The 24308-nt window shown below is 38.7% G+C and overlaps 2 protein-coding genes across 5 annotated transcripts in view; one reads left to right on the top strand and one right to left on the bottom strand.

The window, feature by feature from the left end:
• Nucleotides 1–787: 787 nt before the first annotated feature.
• Nucleotides 788–23354, bottom strand: vps41 (VPS41 subunit of HOPS complex). Its single transcript, XM_030398650.1, has 28 exons — nt 23138–23354; nt 22779–22817; nt 16112–16219; nt 14547–14624; nt 12611–12685; nt 11571–11633; nt 10933–10998; nt 8401–8520; nt 8176–8322; nt 8025–8091; nt 7315–7412; nt 6455–6584; nt 6203–6318; nt 6007–6125; nt 5766–5847; nt 5585–5677; nt 5369–5496; nt 4711–4855; nt 3447–3488; nt 3310–3360; nt 3082–3219; nt 2944–2998; nt 2716–2856; nt 2452–2588; nt 1547–1646; nt 1398–1442; nt 1234–1313; nt 788–1112 (listed from the first exon to the last, which is right to left on the bottom strand). The coding sequence occupies exons 1-28, from the start codon at nt 23156–23158 to the stop codon at nt 1032–1034; spliced, it is 2565 nt and encodes an 854-aa protein (XP_030254510.1). The 5' UTR covers nt 23159–23354; the 3' UTR covers nt 788–1031.
• The window catches only part of pou6f2 (POU class 6 homeobox 2), an 81918-nt gene continuing 80962 nt past the window's right edge, over nt 23353–24308 (top strand). For 3 of the 4 annotated variants that reach the window (XM_030398652.1, XM_030398655.1, XM_030398651.1), the window contains exon 1: nt 23353–23449. The gene's annotated coding sequence lies outside the window, so the exon portion shown is untranslated. The remainder of the gene's footprint in view (nt 23450–24308) is intronic. The other variant, XM_030398653.1, reaches the window with a different exon arrangement.

Genomic DNA, 24308 nt, shown 5'->3' with positions numbered 1-24308 from the left:
TCAAGCTGTAATATCAGTAATTTGATGAAGATGTCTGATTTCGATTTAACAACATTCACAACATCCTCTACATGTTTATTTGGGTATGTTGCACGAACTCATAATAAACATATATTCAGATGAACTTTAGCAAATGTATTTTCAACAAAAGATAGCAAAGTGAAAAGAGGCTCAAACACTGAATATGAAATTAATCTTTTTTTCTCCTCTGAATTGATTATTTAAAAGATGCACTTTGTAGTTTTGGGGAAGAATTTCTAATCAGAAGAACTTCATTGAGAGATTTTTTAATGTTTCAACAAACTGTATTAAAGGGCGGCCCAGCGGTCTAACTCTGGACTCTAATGATCAAATTCAACATAACCAGAACTAACACTTTTTTTTACCAACACTTTGTCCTTTTAAAACATGCAGCCTACATTACCCACAATGCATCTTAGCCACTGAGTGACATCAATTTATCAAATAACATGCAGCTTCCTCTGGAGTCACAAAAGGCTTCAGATTATATTTTCATATATGCAGTTATGCTCCCCAAGACCTGTAAACAAATTTAAATGTGTAAAATCAGTGGAGGTGCCCTTTAACAGCAAAATCCAGTCAGATCCAGTGTCCAAAAAGCAGATCTTGCCAAACTGAGAGGTTTTTTAATCTTTATTTCATACACACATTTGAGTCATTTTCCACCACAAGCTCTGTGCAGACTTTTAAATCAATTCTTCTTGTACATTTTTAATTGATTGACATCAAGAGAAGACGTGCATAATTATCAGACACAAACCACGAGCAGTTTTTATGTGATTTTATTTTTACAGACATTTCATCACCAAATCGCATTAGTGGCAAGCAGAACGAGTAGAGCACTTTACATTTGTTAGATGTAAATATATGGAGACAATCCAATATAAGTGTTTTGCATTTTTGCCGGTGTACAGCTCACTGAGGGGGAAGTGATATTTATTGATCAATGCACTGACAGTAAAGGGAAAGCAGAGGGGAGGTTAAAAGCATCAATAGTGCATAAATACGTGTTACTTCTTCATCTCAAGGATTCCACCTCCTGGCCCGCGCCTCTTCGCACTGCAGATGTTACAAAACTGCACCCCAGGAATCTGAGACAGGACAGAGGGGAAAGGTAAAGGAATCTCAAGTTAAAACAGAATAAAGCCCAGAGAAAGATGTGATTCACAGCTCAACACCAAAGGGTGACTTGGCTATAAGGAAGTGACTTACTGTTCCTGAGGATGGTAAACACTCCTTGTGAAACATGTGTCTGCAGTGAAACACCACCACATTGAAGGGTTTGGCCATGTCTGAAAAACAGGTGTGACGAATGAATAGCTTTCAAATGCAACGACACATTAAAAGACTCTGATACAACTATGTAGAAAACCCACCTGAAGGTAATATCGTAGCATGACACGATTCACAAATGTTCTCCTCTGAAAGGGAAACCGGCACATGAGTACAGTATGAGTACAGCTGAAAATGACTTCATCTCCACTGTTTCTGCTTCATGAACGCCAAGAAATTAAAGTTCACCCACCATCGACCCTGACTCCTCTCATCTGTGTCCGGTGCATCTTCTGGAGCAGAGAGAGGGAGTCGGCCACCAGGATCTTCTTACATCCTTCCCTCAGAAGAATCTTAGGATCAAAAACACAAAAATCGGAATATTTTAGTGGTTATATATGTATTTTGAACATTAGGATAGCAGCAAACATCTTCTTGCAAAGGTAATGGCATCCTGAACAGAGAATGACATCACACAGCCTCTGTGTGCACTGCCACTTGAGCTTCCCTTTTCTTTGTTTTGGGAGCCAGAATGCCCGCTTGCTTGTTAGTAGGTGCTTCCTGTCATTCCTCTTCGTTTCAACATAACGCCTGGTTCACAATCGTTCTCATGTTATGGCTAAACAGTACATGAAAAATATGATTCTGGAAATATTTGAGGCAAAAAAAACAGGGTATGCAGTGGCACAAAATGGCAGCTGTCTGATCAAAACAGTTGTTTTACAGGTATACAGTATGCTAAAATGTGGTTTTGAAATAAATCTTTATTCTTATTTGAGCAGTGCGATCGGAGTTTAGTGCAATATATGTTAGGGCACTCACATGTACTGCTTTATTAAGCAGTCGAATAGCTGATTCAACTCAATGCAGCAGCTTGTCTGAGTGGCATTTGACTGCAGTGACAACGTGATTGAATTCTCGCAGAGAAAGCGAGTCTTTCCATCTCTAAATATCTTGAATTCTGTTGTTGTAACATGGCGAAACACAGAAAGTGATTGTCTGAAAAAAAATGCTTGACAACAACCACCTAAAGTTATTTCCACCTTCTGGTTATTCGGTCAGAGCTGCGCTGTTATCCACTCAACTGTAAACTGATTTTTCTTCATAAAGATTTCAAGTAAAAAAAAAAAAAGGTAATCTACAATCAACATGTCTCACCTGTAGATTGTAGTCCTGGAGGATTTTTACTAGTGAATCTCTGAGGTTTGGGATCTCCATGCCCTCTTTAATGCGATGGATGAGCAGGATGGGATCCACATGAGTACCGATGTTATTAAGGAGGCCAGTGATGAATGCTGAGGAGGTGATAAGAGACAGATAGAAACAAAGGATATGATGAATGTGAGAAAATGGCAAAGGAAGACTGAATCATACAGGCAGAAGAAGATTAGAATAACAAATCAACAGGAGGCTGCATCATACGTGGTTTGTCGATAGAGTACGAGATGAGATCCTCCCACAGCTCTGCATCGTCCTGCTCTTTGGCAAACTCTATGGCCTTGTCCACGTCCTCCAGCTCCTCCATGATCATCTGCAGAGCTCTTCTGCAGTTCCCCATCCTGCCTGGGAACAACATTAGCAGGATTAGTTTGCCTTTATAATTTATAAACACGCTTAAAAAATAGAAAATGGACCTTAACTAACACTCACTGAGCAAAAAGACTGTCTCTTCTACAAAGTTCCTCTGCTGACACACCTCCAGAGCCTGAGAGACAAAGAGGAGACGACATAAGTCATGTTGTGTAGCCTCTGGAAACTCTGTAGCAGGACGACAGGTAAGAATCATACCTTTTCGAGCGGGCAGTGCGTGCTATCTCTGAGGAAAGGTAGGAGATTTGGTCGGTCGTATTCGGCGTACAGGCCGATCTGTCTCTCGTGGTATTTTTGGCCTTTGTGGTGGTCCCGCTTGAACAGCTTATGGAGATACTGTGGGGGGGAACGGAGAGGAGTCAAATCAGTTCTGAACTCAATTTTTGAGAATCAATGTGATTAAATTTATGAGTCATCTAAACTCACCACATGCAGAAGCTCGGGCCTGTCTGCTAGTTCTTCCACCACCCTGTCCGTCTGTGAGCACAGAGATGAGAAACAGGATCAGCAGGCAGCAGATCAGAGGTCTTAATGAAAAGCTGAGAGAAGCCAGGTACACTCACCGATATCTTGTCTTCATTGTCCAGGAGCATGTCAACAGCTTTCTGTCAACGCAAATTTAAAGAATTTATTACCCAAACAGAAAAAAGATTCAGACACAGTAACACTGCTGCTGAAGACATACAGTATTCTGATTGATCACAGATCTTATGATTAACTTTTTTAAATGGGTCAAATTATGGAGCTACAACGCAAGTTTTTCTCTCCGTCCTCATTTTTAAGGTCATACATCACAAAGGATCATAGGTATCCATAATCATTCTGTATTTCCCATATATGTTTTTGAATAAACATGTGGATTCAAAGGTTGGGATTTAGTCATATGTTGTAAAAGTTTCCCCAGCAAACCTTGTGTTTCCATCTCTAACAGAAGACATTCTGTGGGGTTTCTTTAACATACTTAATAAAAAGGTCAGTCATTAATGTGTTATTGTGATGCATGATGTTTCGTAATAGAGAGACTAACGTCGGCTGTGAGAATTTCAGACATGTTTGATAGATACTGGAAGGGCTGGACCGACTTTAAATCAACCCATAAAGAACATTCAAGTAAAAGAGCATCAGCCACATTGTGAGCCCCCCTGGTTCTCTGCTGCAAACACTCTTTTGGTTTTTTTTGTTTGTATGAATGTTTATTTGTACAATGTACAATGCAAAATATAGTAACTTGTAATAACACACATATATATATACATATACATATACACACATATATATATACATATACATATACATACACATATATATATACATATACACACATATATATATACATATACACACATATATATATACATATACATATACACACATATATATATATATATACATATATATATATATATATATATATATATATACATATATATATATATATATATATATACATATATATATAATATATATATATATACATATATATATATATATAAATTATATATATATATATATATATATTATATATATATATATATATATATATATATAGATATATATATATATACTAGATATACATACATATACATACATATATTACATACATATATATACATACTATATATCTAATATTAATATATATATATATATATATTATATATACATATATATACATACATATATATATAATATATATATATATATATATATATATATATATATATATATATATATATATATATATATATATATATATATATATATATATATATATATATATATATATATATATAAAATGTAAACATGACAGGAAGAAGTCTTTGCTTTTACCTCTTTGTCAAAGTCCATGAGGAGAACGATCTTGTCCTCTATGGAGGCGAACAGGTTGTGTTTGTGGATCAGCTGGTAAACATCTTTGTGCCTCAGTTTCAGGTAGATCTCTAAGGCTTTGTCGTACCGCTGGTCGTACGTGTACCTTCACCAAACACCAACAAGTTACATTAATAAAGTTGATTATGTGAACGTTTTGTTCCTGTCAGCAGTAATTTTCGAATCATTACAAGCATTAAGCCTGATCATGGTCGGGCACTCGACACTTTTGATGTGTGTCACTCGACAGAAGTAGCACATTTTGCACAAGATAAAAAGTTTTGCTCAACAGCTGGTCAGATACACAGAACTTGATTTAAAACTCCAGTCTGGGTGCTGGAGTTAAAAAAAATATTCTGCACAAATGCTTACAACGAGATGTAGACATATAGTTGAGATATCAAAACCTAGGAAATTTTGTTTTCCTCAATATGAATACAGTTGGTTAAAGGTCCAGTGTGTAGTTGTTGACTCAACAAGGCCAACTGAGTGGGAGAGTTCCTGCTCCCTCTAGGCTACTTCTAATGTTATAAAACACAACTATTCTTAGTTTAAAGTGATTATACCCTAAATCCTACACACTGGACCTTTAGGTGACTCCTGTGTCAAGATCACTCACAGTTCAGCCAGCGTGGTGAGCAAAGTTCTGTTGGTTGGGTCCCTCTTCAGGTGGTCGCTGACTGCTTGAACAATCGCCATGTTGTTGTAAAGCTCTCCGGGCCATTCACGGATCAGTGTGGCGAAACCCTTCATGGACAGCACAAGTGGGACAAACCATTAGCCAACATCGGATTTTGTCACAGGATGCCAAGGATACTGGTGTAGGACAAAGTACCTCGTAATCAGTTTTGAGAAACTCATGCAAGATCATTTCATAGATGGCCGGTCTGAGGCGCAGATCTCCCCTGGGCAAATACTGACTGATGGCCTGAAATCACAGAGAGGTGGAACAATACTGATAAGAGACTGATACTGAAAAAAGAGAAAAAACCTCTGAACGAGAGCCTCTGACCTACCTTCAACTGTCCGATGGTCTTGAACCTGTACACTTCATTTTCCCACAGGTCCATGTTTTTTCCGAGAACCTTTTGACACTTCCTGAATTAAGAGGAAGTACTTGAATCGTTCGGATGAAACGTGAAGATCCTGCTTGTTGACTTTGTTAGCAACTGACAGGACATGATTGCATCATACAGTATATCAACACAAACACTGCCTGACTTATCAAATGGATTAATTTGTTCTTGTCAAACGTACCTCGCAGCACTGTCGTAGTCTCCTTTCTCCACTAAGTGATTGATGTAAGCCATCCCAATTTTCTGTACGTCATGTCTCTTGATGTTTTTGAAGCTGATCTCCGCAGCCATCAGGGCCTCCTGTCACAGTACCAGGACACACAGTTAAAACGACATAACTGTAACCTTTTACCACGCTCATAAAACTCAAGACAAACCTCATATTTCTTCTTCTCAAGCAGCCAATCGATGTGGTCGTCTTGGTCTCGCTCCTTGGCCACGACGATATCTTTGGGACTGATGATGTAGAAGAGCGACTCGCCCTCAGAATGCTCTGTTAATGAAAATACATTTATGCCTCTGCGTACGGTGCATTACAGCTGACATTTGATAAGTCGATGCATAATGAAATCAGAGCTCAGTAAAAGGCTGCGTGACATTTCTCCCCGGGCTGTTTTTTATAGTCCTACCGAGCCGGTAGTCTCTGCACTCGTTGTCTTGGAAGTTGCGCACAGTCAGCGCGTCCGAAGAGATCTCCTCGCAGCTCTCGGGGAGTGTCTGGATGATGTCAAGACGGGGCCGCGCACGAAACTCCTCGTCCTGCAAACACACAAACATACACACAGTGAATAAAAGCTTTATGTTAGGGTCCAAATTGACCATTAACTTGTTGCTTATTAGCGTGCATATTAGTAGCGTATTGGCTTGTTATTAGTCATAATAAAGCTCTTATTAATAACTTATTCTGTATGACAATATTCTACAACTACTTTGCCATTTATTAAGAGATTTCCTTCACTAACCTCCTATCTTACAGAAACTGTTTTGCATGAAGGACAAGCTGATCATACTTTTCTCTCTTAATAACGCTTCATAAATATGGTCTACTCTTATGTTACAAACACAAAACTACGACTTAAATTTCTTTATTTGTCATTCAAATTTCAATTTGCAATCAGAATGAAATGTCGTTGCAGATAGCTCAGCGTAGTATAAGTGTCCAAAGAAAGTGTTTCTTCTACAGAATATGCTCCTCATATTAAAGTGAGGTCTTGTTCATACCTAATCCACTAGTTAAAGGTGTTTAGCCCATACCGAACAAAGCACATTAAGACCATAATTCATGTGCTTCAACTTCCTCACTTATTATCAACAAGCAATAATTAGGAGGTTACTGAGGGAAACTCTTAGTTAATGATCTATAGTTGCAGAATATAATCAAGCAAAATAAGGTGTGAGCAAGTGTTTTGGAATATCTCCGGGAGACCTATTATGCCACTAATGGGCATATTTGTACATTTAATGTACACGTTAACAAAGTCATCATTACCATGTGCTCAGAGTTCTCCTTCACAAAGTACAGGGTGACCAGCTGATCTGCGAGTGGCGCCAGACCGCTGATGAAGAACTCGGTCTCAAATGCAGACACTGGAACGGAAACAGAACAACAGAGGCTCAAAGTTATTACAAATATATCTTATTAACTGCAACGTCACAGCTACTTATTTACTGTTTACATTTATCACAGTGTGCAGATAAAGTGACGGTGATCCTTCCTGATTCATCTCACTTTTATCACATAACTTACCTTGATTTCAGTAAGTCTGGCTCCCACTCGTTTTCAGTTTTTCTAAACCTGTCTAATCGAAGGCTGTTCTTGCTTTTTTTTGTATTTCATGTTACAACTGTGGATGCTTGTTTATGCCTTTCTGTTGTAAACTGTTTTTTATAGTGCTTGTTTTTACTCTTGCTCTTATGTTAAAGAACACTTTTTGTAACGCTTTAAAAAAAAAAAAAGTTTATTATTATGTAGTTTAGCATAATGCCATTAAAAGAAATAAGAATACAAGTATTTTCTAGCATTTAATAACAAAACAAATCTGCTGAATAAGTGAAAACTGTCTAAAAACAGGTGCAATGTATCTCTGAAATAACACTTTCTACTTTGTTGTGTGAAATGACATATTATGACTTACAAATGAAACATTATGAAATACAAATTCGTAAGAGCTTTAGCAGGTTGTGCAGTGTGTTTTATACCTATTTCCACATAACGGCTGGGCAGATCTCTCATTTCAGTGGGATTTCGCTCTTTCACAACACAAATCTGAGAAGAGATAAGAACAGAGAGTCTGAAAAGCTGTAATAGTGTCTGTAATGACTGATGAATTTAAATAGTGCTGCAGCAAACCTTGATGGACTTCCCCCAGCCAACAATCAGAGTGGCGTTGTCTTTCCAACACAGGCTGCAGGGGTACATGTCCGGCCTCAGACTGACATTGTCACGCAGCACGTTTGTGATCCGCTGTTTTGTGCCGATATCGTAGATTTTGACTCCCTGTGAAAGAGACACAACTTTAGCACAGTCACGTTTAATACCGTACTCTCTAATTGGGGTCTCAGACTGATCACTCACCACATTGTTGGACCAGGCGATGAGATTAGCTCTCCACTGGATGTTAGTGATTGAGCCCTCACCTTCATGGAGAACAGACGTCTTCCAGCGGTTCAACCAGTTTCTTTCATACAGAAGAAGCTTTGGCAAAGAAAACAGGAACATATTTATCTGAAATGAACATCAGCTCAGGAGTGCAGCTGTGCAGCCCGGCCAACAGAGGGCAGTAGATGAACAGCGCATCACACAGGAGCAGCCAGTAAAGGGCTGCGTCTGACAAAAGGGTGAAACAGCCTTACAGATTTGACTGAAACTGAGTGGAACTTTAGCTTCACGCTGCAGATGATGAGGTAAAACTTGATTTTAGTCCTCATATGAAGACTTTAATTCCACTTCAGAGCATTTAGGATCAAAGACAATGAAGACAGATTGTTCATTAGACTCCATCTGAGTGAGAAAGCGTCGCATTAGCTCCACATTCAGTGGTGAGAGAAGTAATTTTACAGTTTAACATGGTCGACGTATTTTGAAAGTAGGAGATGGTGTGAAATCCATAAAGAGGGTTGAAAACTTGATGCATCACAAGCTTGATTTAATTCATCCTTCTTACTCTAATCATAATGACTACACACCATTTACTGCAGTCACTGTGGGCGGTGCAATGTATAGAAACAAGTTGGGGCTGCAACTAATGATTTTTTTCTATTATAGATTCATTTGTTGATTTTTTTCATAATTAATCTATAGATTAAGTCTATACATGGTCAAAACATTTAGGAAAATATCCAAAGTGGCACACTGGAATTGTTTCAAAACCCAAAGACTATTTATTTCTATTGTCATAAGTGACAAGGAAAAGCAACAAATCACATCTAGGAAGCTGGAACCAACAAATGTTTGACACTTTTGCATAAAACGATAAATCAATTACCAAAATACTTGGCAACTAATCATCTTTCAATTGAATAATTGTTGGCGCTCTTAAACAAGTAATTTAGGGATGTATGATATGGATTTTTTTCAGCCCGTTGAGATAGCCGATAATCACCTGCTCTTTCATTGCCAATACCAATAAGACGACTAATAATTTCACATTTTCGTATTCCAAAAAGAAGTTGATGACTTGTACTATTTGCACACATGAGGCTAAGAAAAGCCGAGATGTGGTAAGCAAGTCAGTAAGTTTTCCCTTCCTCCCTGAAGATTTCTGGTAAATTTCAATCACATTTTTTTCTTTTGAAACTGTAAAAAAAAAAAAAGTCCCTGCCGACAACGCCATGTTTGGATCTTTGCAACAGCACCCAACTCTATCAGAGTTTGTCAGTGCTGCTCTTGTTAAGTCAATCAAAGCAACGTAGCTTCGTATTCTCCGCTCCATTACTGGCTAGAAATGTACCGTTACTGATAAATAACTGATAATCGAAATTTCCCACTATCAATCATACCTCAAGTATTCAAATAAATGTTTTAATGTATATTCACTGTCCCGTCTTCTCACAGAGGTGTGGAGGCTCAGTGAGAGTGTTTCAGTGTGAGATTTCTAGCCAGAATGCGATGTGGCATCGCGGCAGCCACTGAACTGTTTTTCTAAATCACAGTTTAATGTTCAGGCCTTGTATTGTACACGGTGCAGAGGACAAAGCCTGTCATTCACATTCCCTGCATTGTTGCTGTCCTTACTATACAAACTGATACAAAAAAAAGCACCCAAAAAAGTGAATAATATTACCAAGGATGCCGAGAGAAGGTTGTATAGGCTCTTTAATTCAGCAGTTGGGCTATGTTAATAAACAGTTTGCTCAACAAAGAGATGATATGACAAAAGAACTGTGGAGACAAAATTGAATTTCCTTTGACAGGATGTGGCTCCCGTTGAGGCTTATTGATTTTCATCACAGGCACATTGTGGAGGCCTTCACAACTTGGAACTGAGAGGAATCAGCGGCAATTGAAAGAAAATGGCAAAGTAACACTAACAATGGGGTTTCATAAAAAAGTTGTTTTTCCTCACCCCGTTGTATAAATGTCAGTATACTTTATTTATGGATGGTTTTGCAACAACGCTGCTTCCGGGCAGTTTATAGTTGTGTACAGTAATTGGCGTGTGGTAATAGGTGGCTGGTTTGACTTCTAAAAACACAAAAAGACAAATCTAATGTCTAACTTTTCACCTTCCGCAGTGACATACTTCCCAGGAAAGGGATCACTGTGTATGCCCGGAAATCCAAAGAATATGTACCCTCTTGATAATGACATCTACTTGCCGTGCTTGTGAAGCATTGCCTTTCAAACACTGTTGAGCGAACAGCACTTTGTGAAAATGGGCAGCTCTCCTGAGAGCACTCCAGCGAAGAGACAGGAAAGTAAAGAGCCTTTCACACCAGACAAAGGCCTGTGCGTTACCTTCAGCCGGCCAAAGTGAGCAGATTCGCAGGATTAGGTTTCACCCGGACGCGATCAGGATGAATTATTGCGGCAGGAAATTTATAGAAACTGTACATAAGGACTTCAGAAGTAAAAAAAAAATTACCAAAAAACCCAACTCAAACCTACCTTGTTGCCCCCGGTGACAAACTGTTTGTAGTTTGATCTGGTGAACTGAGGGTGCACCGCAACTACCTGCAAAAAAAATCAGACAGTCAGATTAGACTACATAGGGACTCAAATTTAGTTTTTTCGTGATGCAATAGCTACAGATAGATGCTCAGACAACTAAAGGAACAGTTCACCCATAAATTAGAATTTGGTCACTATTCCCTCAGCCTCATTCTGATGGAAAGTCCAGTGAAGTTTGGTAGTGCACAAAACATTTCTGGAGCTTCACAGCAAAACAGCATGCAGCATTCTCCTAAACAACTGAAGTAGATGGGGACTTGTTTTAAAACCTTAAAATACAACTACGTTAACAGTGTAAAATAACATCTTTTCAAATCAATGTGGGATCTCTGGGATTCTGCTGTATTATGCCAGGTGAGCTGTAGGGAGATATTTAATATTTTTAGTTTTACATTTTAAAACAGATCCCCAGCTACTTCAGTTGTGTAGGAGAAAACTGCAACGATATTTGACCTGAAATGTAATATGGACTACCAAACTTGACCTGACTTTCCATTGAGGGTGAGCTGACACTAATTGGATTTACATTGTTTGGCAAACTCTTTAAGCTTTCAAAAGATTTGACATCAACTTACTTTGATGGGACAGTCAAAGTTTTCATGGAAGCCCTCTCTTGTATAGAGGCCAAACACTTGAACCTGGAACAGAGACCAGACATCAGGAACGACAAGCAAGAGGTGAATAACTCAAAATTTCTCCTTTAATTGCTGCCTCTGCAACTATCCGAGGCCAGCGGGGGGAATTGTGGTGAGAAAAGACTTTGATTGGCTCTCTACGTCTCCGCTGGGTCACCAATTAGTGGACAAGTTGATTCTCTGAACCCTGCAGGGTTTAGAAACAGGAGTCCTCAGTTGGCTACAGCAAACCCTAATGTACCATTAGAGTTCACGACACCCAGTTTCTCTTCATCTGAGGCCCAAAAAGAAGCCATTTTTTAAAGTAGGGGAATAATATAAAACTCTGATGCAATCTCCTTTTTGGAACCGCACCAGCGATTAAGGATTAAGTTAGATTTTCAAAGGATTAACAGTCAACTGAATTGGTTGAGGGCAAACAATCGCTGCAGCATTGATTTTAATTGTCTGCTCCACTTTTTGCGCGACAAGATCTTGTTTTTTGCCACCAGAGTGCTGGAAGCGGGGGGGAGGGTTGATATCAGAGAGCATATCTTGACTGCGAAATCCATGAAGGATGGTGGTAATGATGAGAAGAGACAAGATAACAGCAAGGTGGAGAACATGGAGAGGGGTATCCATAGACGGATGATGGCTGACTGACAGCTCGACGGATCCGAGTGCAAGCCTTTACCCCTACTCTTCAAAACTGGTACAAGCTTTTTATAAATTCCTGCATCATGAAATAAATATGGGTTTATGTGTAGATATGGGGACGATAAAACTTCAGGTTAATGCTCCAACTGTGGGGGAGAACTGCCGTCTAAAAATTCACGACCAAACAGTTCAAGTTCCACATCATTAGTATAAAGTTGATAAGATGAGTTTTATATGAATCAGAAGATGAATTATGTAAGATGAAAAACACTGATTGGTGATTTATTTTTATTTTTTCGGTGCAGGCCATCAGTAACCAGTGCTGATGAGCAGAGATATCTCACCTTCCCATCCTCGGAGCAGATGCCCACATGCTCTCCACTTTCATCCAGACTGATCTGGTTGATCTTCACTGAACTCTGCAGAGACACAATATCGAGGCATCTTTTTTTAGACACGGCCCAATATCTTTTTGGCCGACCAAATGTTGCCTGCTGACATTTTACCCCACTAAGTGAAATGCCAGAAAAAGCGAAAAGGCAAAAAAAAATAATTTGAGGTGTAATGGTTGCATACGTGTCGATGCATAGAGACTGGCATTAAAACTGTGAAGGTTAGAGGGTGTCAGTTCACCGCTGATGCTTTCATGACACTAAAAGGATCAACCAAAATGGCATAAATTATAGAAAATGTTACTTAAAAACCATCCCTAAAGGGTTGACTGTGCCTCTGTGTAGACTGAAAGAGGAAGAGTTTTTTGCTTATCATGAATTCATACTTTCTCCAGTGCATTTAAATTTACCTGGGTATTTGATGCACATATCAAAACGTCCAGTCTGGAGACTTTTTGTGACATCTAGCAGTCTTGTCTCGTCCTTCCTTACAGTGGTCGTTAAAAATCTGAAAAGCCCTCCTTAGGACAAGTGTTTGGATTGTCTGTTCAGAGCTACTGTAAAAACATGGCGGACTCCATGTAATAGGAGACTTATTATGGATCCCACTGGACTTCATCTAAGACCTGCCCTACTCAGCCTCTGGTCCAAATCCTTGTAGGCTTGGTGGTCCTGGTACTCCATGCTAATAACATCCATTATGTTTTCAACAGGACAAGACAAGAAAAGCGGTGAAGTTCTACTGATCTCTCTGTCTTTTATCTGTTGAAAAAACTGAATAAATCTGATTGAGATTTTCGACTGCCTGACAGTCAACTGGAAAACAAGTGGAAGAGAGGAAGGTCAGCGAGTCCATCTCGTAAATGATGAATTTACTGTGTAATCACACCACAAAAGAGACAAGAATTATCTAGCTAGCATGCTATTTCTTAATTGTATGGTCAGTGGTTGTCTGGGGTTATTGGATTTTTCTTGTGTTTTTCTCACTGTTGGTTTGTTAAACAGCCAGCAGTGGAGCTAATGCAGCAGATGGCGAGCCATAGTTGCCCCAGTAAACACACCAACCACTTTGGCAGTTGCAATGGTAGTCACCCTGTCCCTCGTGTTGTTAGGTAGAGGGCAACTCTTCCCAACAACACCAGTGACATTTTTCAAGCGAAGAGCAGCTCTGTAGAATGAGCGACCCTGAGAGGAGCAGCAGAAGAAGTCGGTGTGTTGACTGGGGAGACTACAGCTCATTAACCGCCCTATTGTAACCGCAAGACAAACAAAAACAACAAGAACTACTGTTGGAGTAAACAGTTTGAGTAATGCGTAGAGAATGCAACCAATGGAACCAACCAATGATAGGTGGAGTAGGACGGGTCTAAGAAGGAGTCTGGTGGGGTCCATAATAACACACAAGAGGACCAGCGCCCTCTGTAGATATAAACAACTCATTCTAAGGCAACGAAAACGCAATGATTCTTAGTTTTGTATGATGGATAATGAAAGCATAATTATGAATGTTATATTCCATTTATGCAAATAGATCCTCCTAAAGCTAACACACTGGACCTTCAAAACTATTTCTGCTTTTCAGTGAATTTTGACTTATTCATTTTGAGACGTCATAAATTCATGAGCCAGAATTCAACAGTGTCTCTATTATTCATGGAAACACTGTCATAGTTTCTTTCAGGCAACAAGTGATAACTGTCACTAAGTTTAGGGGAGCTGCACTTGAATCAGTGTTAAAATATTGTTCAGAACTCATTCCCGCAGGTGAGCAGAAGTGTATGTTGGAAATAAAACACTGTGACTAATCAGCAAAGCTATAATTAATACAATGTAACAGGAGCCCTATACAGTCTCATAATTATAATTGAAAGGACTTTAATCTACTCACAATTTCAAACTTCTGAGTCACATTTCCTTGGATGTCCAGCAGGAAGACCTTTCCAAAATGAGTACCAAGGGCAAGAAACTGAAAAGGGACAAATGTAATGTAAATTAAACCAGGAGCCACCTGAAACAAATTCAAGATTTTGGAAAAAAATCTTGTGCTGATGAAGGCTGTGGAAGAGGATAAAAAAAATACTTTGCGGAGCTGGAGCGACATGGGCAGAGTGGGGATTGGGTGGGCTTGGAGGCAAAACTGTGAAATTGCAGAGGGTGGAAAAGCCCTATTTATTAAAGCATACAGTGTGAAATGGCATTTTTTTTTCTCAAATTAAAATGCTTAAGCATAATAAATGCACTGTACATCTGACTTCTTCCCATGCTCCCCATGCAACCCAATCACCTCCCTGCCCAGCTCAGAGCCATTATTTCTCCTGAGCAGCAACTGGTTTCTGTGTTTTGTGCTTCAACAAAAGTGCATGTGTATGTGTGTGTGTTTGCGTGCATGCGTGCGTGTGTGTGTGTGCGTGTGTGTGTGTGTGCGTGTGTGTGTGTGTACGTGAGTCCACTGGGACAAAAAAATTATAGAAACCGGGGGCTTTTGGCATTAGATTAAGTGTGTGTTCTTCCACCCCAGCCCCTGCTCCATGCCCTCCTCCTAATCCCCCTCCCTTCTAGACCAGCATGTGGATGTGCGGCGAGCCCACCATGCTTCAGTGCAGTCTATAATGAAATGCTTATATTTACAGGCACAGCTGAGCATGTCAGACAGAGCCCCTGCAATCTCCCCAAATAAAATAACCAAAAATAAATAAATAAAGGGTTCAACCTTGTGAGGCGGAGCGACTTTTAAAGGGATTTATCAGAATGGAATTGTTCAAATGAAATTCCGATTCAGACACTTAAAATATGAGGCAACATAAGGCAATATGTGCTGTCGCTGGCTTTAAGGTTGTGGGAGTTTGCCGCGGCAGTGGGGGCTGGTGTGACCACACAGGTAGCTGGATGGCAGAAGGTAACACAAGCACAGAAATCCCAGGAAGAAAGACAGTCAGATCAAATTTATAGTTTCAGCAAAGACATGTCTCTTGCTGTGGCACAGTTGCTATTTTGAGGTAAAAAGATAAAAGATAAAGGGGGGGGACCAACTCCTCAAAGTAAAGATAAATAAATGAAAATCAATTGTGGTTAATAAAACATCAGGTGAGGAGACATAACTGGTCGTGACTTTTTGGTCTGCTCAGGCGTGCGTGTGTGCTGCTGGTGCCACAACGATTAACCATCTCTGGGAGAGTGGCCCCCTTAAAAATATCAACATTCGACAAACAGAGGAGAGGGGCGAAAAAATATGTTAGAGTGGGAATAAAAAAAGGAGAGGACAATGGCGTCTGGTGTCTTTTGATGTGCCTCCCCGAGAGGAAAAGCAGAGGAAGGTGAGAAAAGAATGGGCTGCCTTTGTGGATTGAACAGAGGGGATGAAAACCAACTTTGAAGAGGACATGTGTACATAAAAATGTGAAATCTGTACTTGAGACTGAAATGCCCTTGTGGGTGGTGGATTATGACCTCTACCTTGTCATGGACGGTCATGCAGCTGGCTGCATCCTTCTGGAGGATTTCTGTCACCCCATTGGAGAGCCTCTCGTACTTTAGCTTGGGCTCCTCCTCGCTGTCCTCCTCCTGGTTCGAGAAAGTAGAGCTCTCACTAGAACGTTTTCTTTAAAGGTATTCATTACAACCTCTCACAGACGCAATCGCTCACAATGTTCTTTGAGAGTCATCGAACAAAAACCCTTCACATAGTAAACTGTAGGGGAGTGTTCTTAGACTACATTGACATGTTTTGTTGTGCAAATGATTCATACTTACCAAAAGTTTTGAAATCGGATTAGTAGATCGCCTCAGCTGCCATGGCTGCATCACAATCCTTTTGAGTGACTGTGCCCCCAATAAGTGCATGTTTTTGCCACTGACAGACTGAGGTTGTTACTCCAGGAGTCTAACAACATTGTGGAAATGACTCCTACTGAGACAGACCTTTTAGTTAAATAATGCAATCTATTTGGTAACCAGAAACACAAGTCTCGTTCAGGGAGAAGTCCCGCCCTGAAATCTTGCCAGAGGTGAGTTGTTGTTGCCTCGTCTAGATTGTCAGCTAAATTAGCTAAATATTCAGCCATAACTTTGGAAATACATCCTTGCTGGCAGTTCTTCTAGGTTAATTCCGAACTCCTCTCGCCAACCCTGACTCCTATTTCCACTGTCGTCCTCTGCAACAACTCGCCTCTCGCAAGATTTTAGAGTGAGATTTGTGTTGGACGTTGTGCCTGATTACAAAAAGGATCTTATTATTTAACAAAGGGTATTTCTCCATCTAAAGTGGTTCTGTGATGTTGTCAGACACGTGCAAGTGCCAAAAACAAACACTTTTGGTCGATGCAACTTTGATAGTTGGAGCTGCCCCAAAGGATAACACTGCAGCTGTGTCATTACTGCCAGCTGAGACAATCTACTGGACTGATTCCAAAACTTTTTTGTGAGTATGATTCATTATCATTTACACACTAAAACATTTAAAATACAGGGTCCAGGTTTAAAAACATTAGAATTCCCCTTTAAGTCCTGTTGTCTGCATCAAGTATTTAAAGAAAATAAAGCTAAGATAGATAGATAGATAGATAGATAGATAGATAGACAGATAGACAGATAGACAGATAGACAGATAGATAGACTTTATTAATCCCTGAGGGGAAATTCTCATATTCCTGACCTAGATTTTAAAACCCAGATATATTTACTTTACTATCATAAACGACAAAGAAAAGCATTTAAGCATTACATTTGAGAACCTGGTACCATCAACCATGTGACATTCTAGGTTAAAAAAATGACAGAAATGGTCAAATGAAATGAACCAATTAACAAAACTAATTGTTTCAGCTCTATGGTCATCTATCTATCTATCTACATATCTACATATATATATATATATCTACATATATATCTACATATATATATATATATACATATATATCTACATATATATATATATCTACATATATATCTACATATATATCTACATATATATATATATATATATATATATATATATATATATATATATATATATATATATATATACATACATATACATATATATATATATATATATATATATATATATATATATATATATATATATATATATATATATATATATATATATATATATATATATATATATATGCAGGATACATATATAATATCACTTTAAAATGAGACAATAAAGAGGACATCCTTCGTAGTCTTCAGAAGAATTCTTTCAACAACCTGCAGCAAAAACTAATAAATAACCAACACATTTAGGGAGGCTGTTTTATATCCAAAATTGTCACTGCCACAGTGTCACTGAGCAAGACTCCCTGCAGGAAAACACTAATCGACAATTTTACATGTATTCTGCCACCTGAAAGAAACACATTTGTCTTGCTTGTGTGTATCAAGAGATTTATGCACAAAGACAAATTTCCATTACCTTGCATGAAATACAGCATAAAGTTATTTTTTTCATGAGACCGTTCATCCCCAGTGACAAACATGAATTTAGTCATTTCATAAAGCAAACTTAAGGTATTCTACTGTGTTACACTTTCCAGCGTGAGCCAACATTTGCGGCCAGTCACAGCCTGAATATTACTCATAATTCAGTTTATAACCAATGCTGCACAGTCTGTGGCTGCCCAGAGGGTGCATCAACTCAAAACATTGTCTGCCATTATGTGCTACTGGGTTGGAGGTGGGGGACAATAGCGTGGAAAAAATGTTATTTTCAAAAACAATCCTTTCCCACTCAACAACGCCATATCTAGGCTATTTCCTGTGTATTCTGGTTGTGAGATTTCTGATGCGAGGGCATTTGTCACGGGTTTCAAAGGTGTATCAAACAACAAAGGCAAACTTCATCCCCAGAGAGAAACTACCCATTTTCAAACTTTCCCCATCTCTTCTAAGTTGCCTTTTGTTTTGTCAACTACTGACTATGTCTTTTTGTTGTAACCATTTTCGGCCATATTCAATGTCTGTTGGCAGTTAAGATATAACAGGCTGGACCAAGCCTTTTGTCTACAACAAGGATAACACTCGCTTTCATACAGACACTGAAGACTACATTAGTCACAAATTTACATTTGGGATGAGAAAGAAGGACATGCTCTCTTCAATATCTAGAAAATAATGAATAATCCTGCCACATAGACCCTACTTCTTTCAGCCTCAAATACACGTGCAGAATGATGGTTGACAAATAACCAGAAAACCCTGAATAAATGTGTAGAATAACTCGACAAATGCAGGTGATTTTGCCCTGAACGGTTCGATGAAAGTAGTCTGAATCCTATGCTTTGGCATTAACAGTGACCTGAAATCGACCTGGATAAACACTTATGTAAGATTTGGGACATGTTAGACATGTTAGAGACATGTTAGACACTGCTCTTCTTAAAGCTGTTTTTCACACTTTGTTGTTTTTTTTCTTTAATTTGCCATCCATCTTTTGTAATTATTCGCACCAAAATTATAAGATAAAGGAACATTTTGTTTGCAAATCTCTTGTAACATGTACTTATTTTGTAAACTACTGACCTGGATTTTTTTGTTGTTGCCATATTATTTGCCATTTTGTAGTTAATATATGACAGGCTGAACCATTCCTTGTGTCCATAAAGTAAGAGTACACTAGTTACAAATAGAAAATGTACATCAAGGTTATACCATAGACTATATAAAGAAGTTAAAGGAGCCACAGTGACAGTCAGCCATTGGTTTGTGGACCAGCGTTTGGAAGCCTGGAGTTTGGCAATATGTCCGTCATTATTTTGTTTTCAGAGAGCCAGAATTGACCATATTTGGACAAAAGGGTGGAGCTGAGAACTAGAAGACACACCGTGGTAGCGACTTGTCAATCACAATGTAGCCTCTCCCGAAAACATACCCTGGTTCAATGTCTACTGTACTCTAATTGGGAACATAATTTACAAAATGAACATTATGCAGTAATGAAGAAGACTTGAAACCAGTGATTGAGACCATAACTTCATAAGGAAACTGTTTACTAAGGTAATAAATCAAGTGAGAAGTAGGGTAATTTTCTCATAAGCTTACACACAATCATCTTTTTGAAGCCAGTTGAGTCGCTACCACAGAGCTTTACTTTCCAGACTCTGACACTTTGTCTATTTCTTTTATCTTCTCAGAATTGTTTTCTGACTCAAACGCCTTTCTGAGAGAGTTTCTGAAGGTGTGGTCTGCAGGCCAATGGCAGAACAATGTGTGCAGGCCCCAAACATGACATTAAACAAACACTTATAATTATTTATAATTTACTCATCAGTCCATTTCAATAATTTCCATCTCAGTAACCTATGTTTAATTTACTACTTGGCTACTCTGCATCAAACTGTGCACCCCTTTACAGGCATGTCATTACATGAATATCATTGATGCTATTCCGGTTAGCTAAAGGTAATGATTTTTGGTGGACAACTCAGTAGGTTAATGTGGAAGGGAGATGGAAAATCCGCTACTGAAAGGTTGAGGATGTTTTGGGACGTTTCTTCTGTTTTTATTTTTTCTTTACGTCTTCAAGCTCCATGTTGCAATTAAACTACACAATCAGTGATGCCGGTAACGCGTTAATTAAATCTGACCACTTTTTTCAATAACAAGAAATCTAACGCGTTAATATTTCCAAATCAGTAATCAGATTAAAGTTACTTATTCAAGTCACTGTGCGTTACTAGTATTTTTGTCATTTTCCTTAGTATATCATTTTCGCCTAGCTGGACAAACAGTCATTATTTTGAGTAATTAAAAAACAAACAAAAAACAAATAAACACAAATGCTTGATCATGGGCCCACAACTGATTTAAAAGAAGATTAAAAAAAGCTAAAGAAACAATTAAAGGAGAACTTCGGTCGATTTAAACATGCAGCTTCATTGCTCAAGCTACCCTTGACTTGCCAGTACCGAAGAAGCGAACAAATTTGGTCCAGCCATTACAGAGCTCCGTGAACGGAGATGTAGCATTGAACGCTAACAGCATGGGGTTAGAACTTTACACTGTGTTTTAACCGTCTTAACATGCTCCACATCTCACACCAAAAGTTATGCAACATCAGCAGACACCTTAGCACACAGCACTGTAGCGTGTATGACTCAAACTGAATAAAAAAGTAGTTAAAATAGTGTGTTTGTGCAAGGAGCTACTTACCTGTTTGTTGACATCCGTGTGTTCCGGTAGCTAGACCAAACTAGCATATCCATCGAGTGTGCACTTAACAGGCTTAACAGGCTATTGTAAGGTTCATGGCTCATGACAGGCTGTAACATGGACATGTACATTATGAACATAAACACGAAAATGCTGGATTACGTTTCCGTCTCCGCCAGTGAGGGAGTAAGTGCACGCTCGGCGGATTGACTAGTTTGGTCTAGCTACCGGAAGACGCCGATGTCAACAAACAGGGAAGTAGCTCCTTGCACAAACACACTGTTTTAACTACTTTTTTATTCAGTTTGAGTCATACACGCTACAGTGCTGTGTGCTAAGGTGTCTGCTGATGTTGCATAACTTTTGGTGTGAGATGTTAAGACGCATGTTAAGACGCTTAAAACACAGTGTAAAGTTCTGACCCCATGCTGTTAGCGTTCAATGCTAAGTCTCCGTTCAAGGAGCTCTGTAATGGTTGGACCAAATTTGTTCGCGTCTTCGGTACTGGCAAGTCAAGGGTAGCTTGAGCAATGAAGCTGCATGTTTAAATCGACCGAAATTCTCCTTTAAATGGTTACAGAAGTAAAAAAAAAAAAAAAAAGATGCATATAAAAGACAATGAAAAAAACAAAAGCCAACAAATACAAAGTAACAGGTCAAAAGGAAGTTAAATGGTAACAGAAGAAATTGATCTACTCTTGAGGGATATACAGCAACAGTGCTGACCATTATTGGACATAATCTCAGAAAACAGTTCCCCTTTAGAAAACTGAACTCGATCCTATTGAAATAATGTCAATCTAGTGAATAACAGAATTGGATTGAAATGAGTTCGTCAAGTAAATCTGATTATTTTGCTTCCGTGCTTAAGTGAATAAGAAGACGTGCAATAACTCTGTTACTGTAGTATTATCGTGTGTCATCGTTGCCAAAGGATTGAGCCACTGTACCGAAAACAAAACCTTTTCCCTTTAGACGAAAACAATCAAAACAAGACTGAGCAAAAACACTCACAACCAGTCTTATTACTGTATTATGTCATTATCAGACCAGTCTGGCCAAGGTGGTGAAGAGCATGCCTCTGACTTTCAAGACAAATTGTGTTCCTGTTCATTTCTTCTGTGAGTAGCAGAGTTTAGAGCACACACTGGCTCTATCCAGTGAGGCTGCCATCAACCAGGGAACAACGGCCCCAGACACCAGGCAGGCCACATTATACTGCAGCATTCTAAGTAAATAATCAGCTGCTTGCAGCCACTTGAAGGAGACACAATCTCACAGTCCCTACTGCTTGTTTCCCTTTGAGTGTTTGGGTGCTATACTACTAAAAACACTTTCCACAGACAGAAAACAGGATGTTGGAAACCCTTCTATTTACAAGCCTAGAATTTTCCCCTTTTCCTTTAGCTCAGCCTTAACTGTTTTCTTCTGAGAGGTGCAAGCGTCCGCTGCAGCCTTTGCCCGATATTTCATTCTGTTCTCAGCTTCCTATAAAGACAAATTCCTTCCTTCCTGCCAGGGTGATGTGTAAACCTATATTTTATTTAGCCTACTTGTGATTCTCAAAAGCACAGGTCTACTGTAACATGCCCAAACTCAGTCATGATATTGATGGATCTGGAGAGCTATCTGTAATTCATGAGTGTTTGACACCTCTCAAACCTGACAAAGATCCTTCTGGGATCAAGCTGGGTTGATAAAGGTTAGCTATGTATTAGAGTCCTTTCAGTAGGCAGCAAGCTTGATTTGAGCAAAAAAAAATCACCCATGCTTGACAGAAGTATTCACACACCTGTCATCGACAATATGTCGATGCATTTTTAAAATCGCCATACTGGTGCAACCGCATGACAGTTTCAGATGTAATTTTTCTCCCTGACTCTTTTGTTATTCCATAAACTTCCTCCCACTTTTTGCCTTAGTGCAAGAGAAAGAGAGAAGCACACAGTGGTGTTTGTGGGTTTCTTACCTCAGACTCATCTGTGAATTCCTCACTTGGTTTTCTTCCCTGAATTAAGACATTTTTAATGGTTAGTCATTAGCAGAAACAAAAACATACTAACATACATATTCCACATTTAAAGCTTCGGTGCACTGGAATATAATTCAACTCACACACAGATTATTAATGTTTTAATCACAAAAGGCAACAATGACATCAAATCAGTGTTCTATTACTACTGTCACATGAAAATTCCCGCTTTCCACGCGACATAAACTGTTAAATAAGAAGCTAAATCAAATCAAATAACACAGTTCTATTCATTTTGATGCACACACGTATAAAACATCAACATTAGCAAGCTAGCGTTAGCATGCAGTGCTTACCTGCTCCTCCACTTCCGCCATTGTTATTAGCTGTATCCTAACAGAGCAGCCGCTAGTTTTAATATCTCAATGCGCGTTTGGAAAATACATTTTAAAGGTCCACAACACCGCAAATAGATGTGCTCAATCTTAAGAAACATCCACAAGACAACAAAGTGATGTTTGTTGTCGAAGCCTGCTCGCTGTCATGAGTAAATCACATGACTGACACAAAGCCGTGATGCATCATGGGTATTGGAGTCTTTACGGCAGAGACGACACCAACCGTCGAAATGAGGAGAAGAGGTGACACCAATTAAAGACAAAGAACAGGTGAGGGTTAGATTAATTTTTCACATTTTGGTATTCATATTTGTGAAAGGCTTTTCCGTCTTTTAAACTTAAACTACTTTTTGTTCGGTTTAAACCTTGTTTTTGTTCACTTCTTTGTTGATATTTTTAGACATTAACTAGCAAGTTTCTGGAAAGGTTTAACCGTCAAGCTAGCTTTCGGGAAAAAGTTCAAGGTGTTAAACTTATAAAGTCTTAAACTGCGCCAAGAACTGGTTGGATATTCTCTAAACCACAAATCATATACTCAGAGAGTTTTTATTACACCAACTTTAGCAATTTGAACAGGTGCCAATCCAATAGATTAATGCTGGACAGTTAGCTGGTCCTCTAAACTTTCCTCAAGTTGATGGCCGATGTGATGGAAGAAGATCCTTCAGTGGTAAATGAATAAAGCTACTCAAGTGAGATTTTGTAGGACTTTTATTCTACATTTCAGTGAGACATAATGTACTTTTACCCCACTGATACTTTCCAGATTATTAACGCCTATATAAAACACATAAGAAAATACTAAATACTATATATAAATTGAATACTTTCATACTCAAGAGTTTGGAGTCTTAATTTAGAACTTTTACTTGTTGAGTATTTTTACTTTATGTTTCCATTTCTGCTCAAGTGTAAGACTTGACTTCTCCCACGATTAAGGCGAAAGTATTTTTAGCATGATGTATCAAATATAGAAGTACTTATTATACATAATGATCCCTTCAAATTATTATATTATCATACAAAAGAGAATCTTCAGATTAATGTGGTTGAGTAAAAAGAACAATATTTCCTTCTAAAATATAGACAGAAGGATAAAGAGGTATAGTTATAATAATAGACATTAGTG

The sequence above is a fragment of the Sparus aurata genome, chromosome 19, assembly GCF_900880675.1.
Source record: "Sparus aurata chromosome 19, fSpaAur1.1, whole genome shotgun sequence".
Lineage (NCBI taxonomy): Eukaryota > Metazoa > Chordata > Actinopteri > Spariformes > Sparidae > Sparus > Sparus aurata.
This window is presented reverse-complemented; position numbering and strand designations above follow the sequence as displayed.

What these genes read in the sequence shown, in the direction of transcription:
- vps41 (XM_030398650.1), bottom strand. Translation starts at nt 23,158, where the DNA reads ATGGCGGAAGTGGAGGAGCAG. An exon ending in GTGCAGAGACTACCGGCTCG is followed by an intron (nt 6,319 to 6,454) that starts GTAGGACTATAA and finishes TTTCATTAACAG; the next exon opens with AGCATTCTGAGGGCGAGTCG. An exon ending in TTGAGAAGAAGAAATATGAG is followed by an intron (nt 6,126 to 6,202) that starts GTTTGTCTTGAG and finishes GTACTGTGACAG; the next exon opens with GAGGCCCTGATGGCTGCGGA.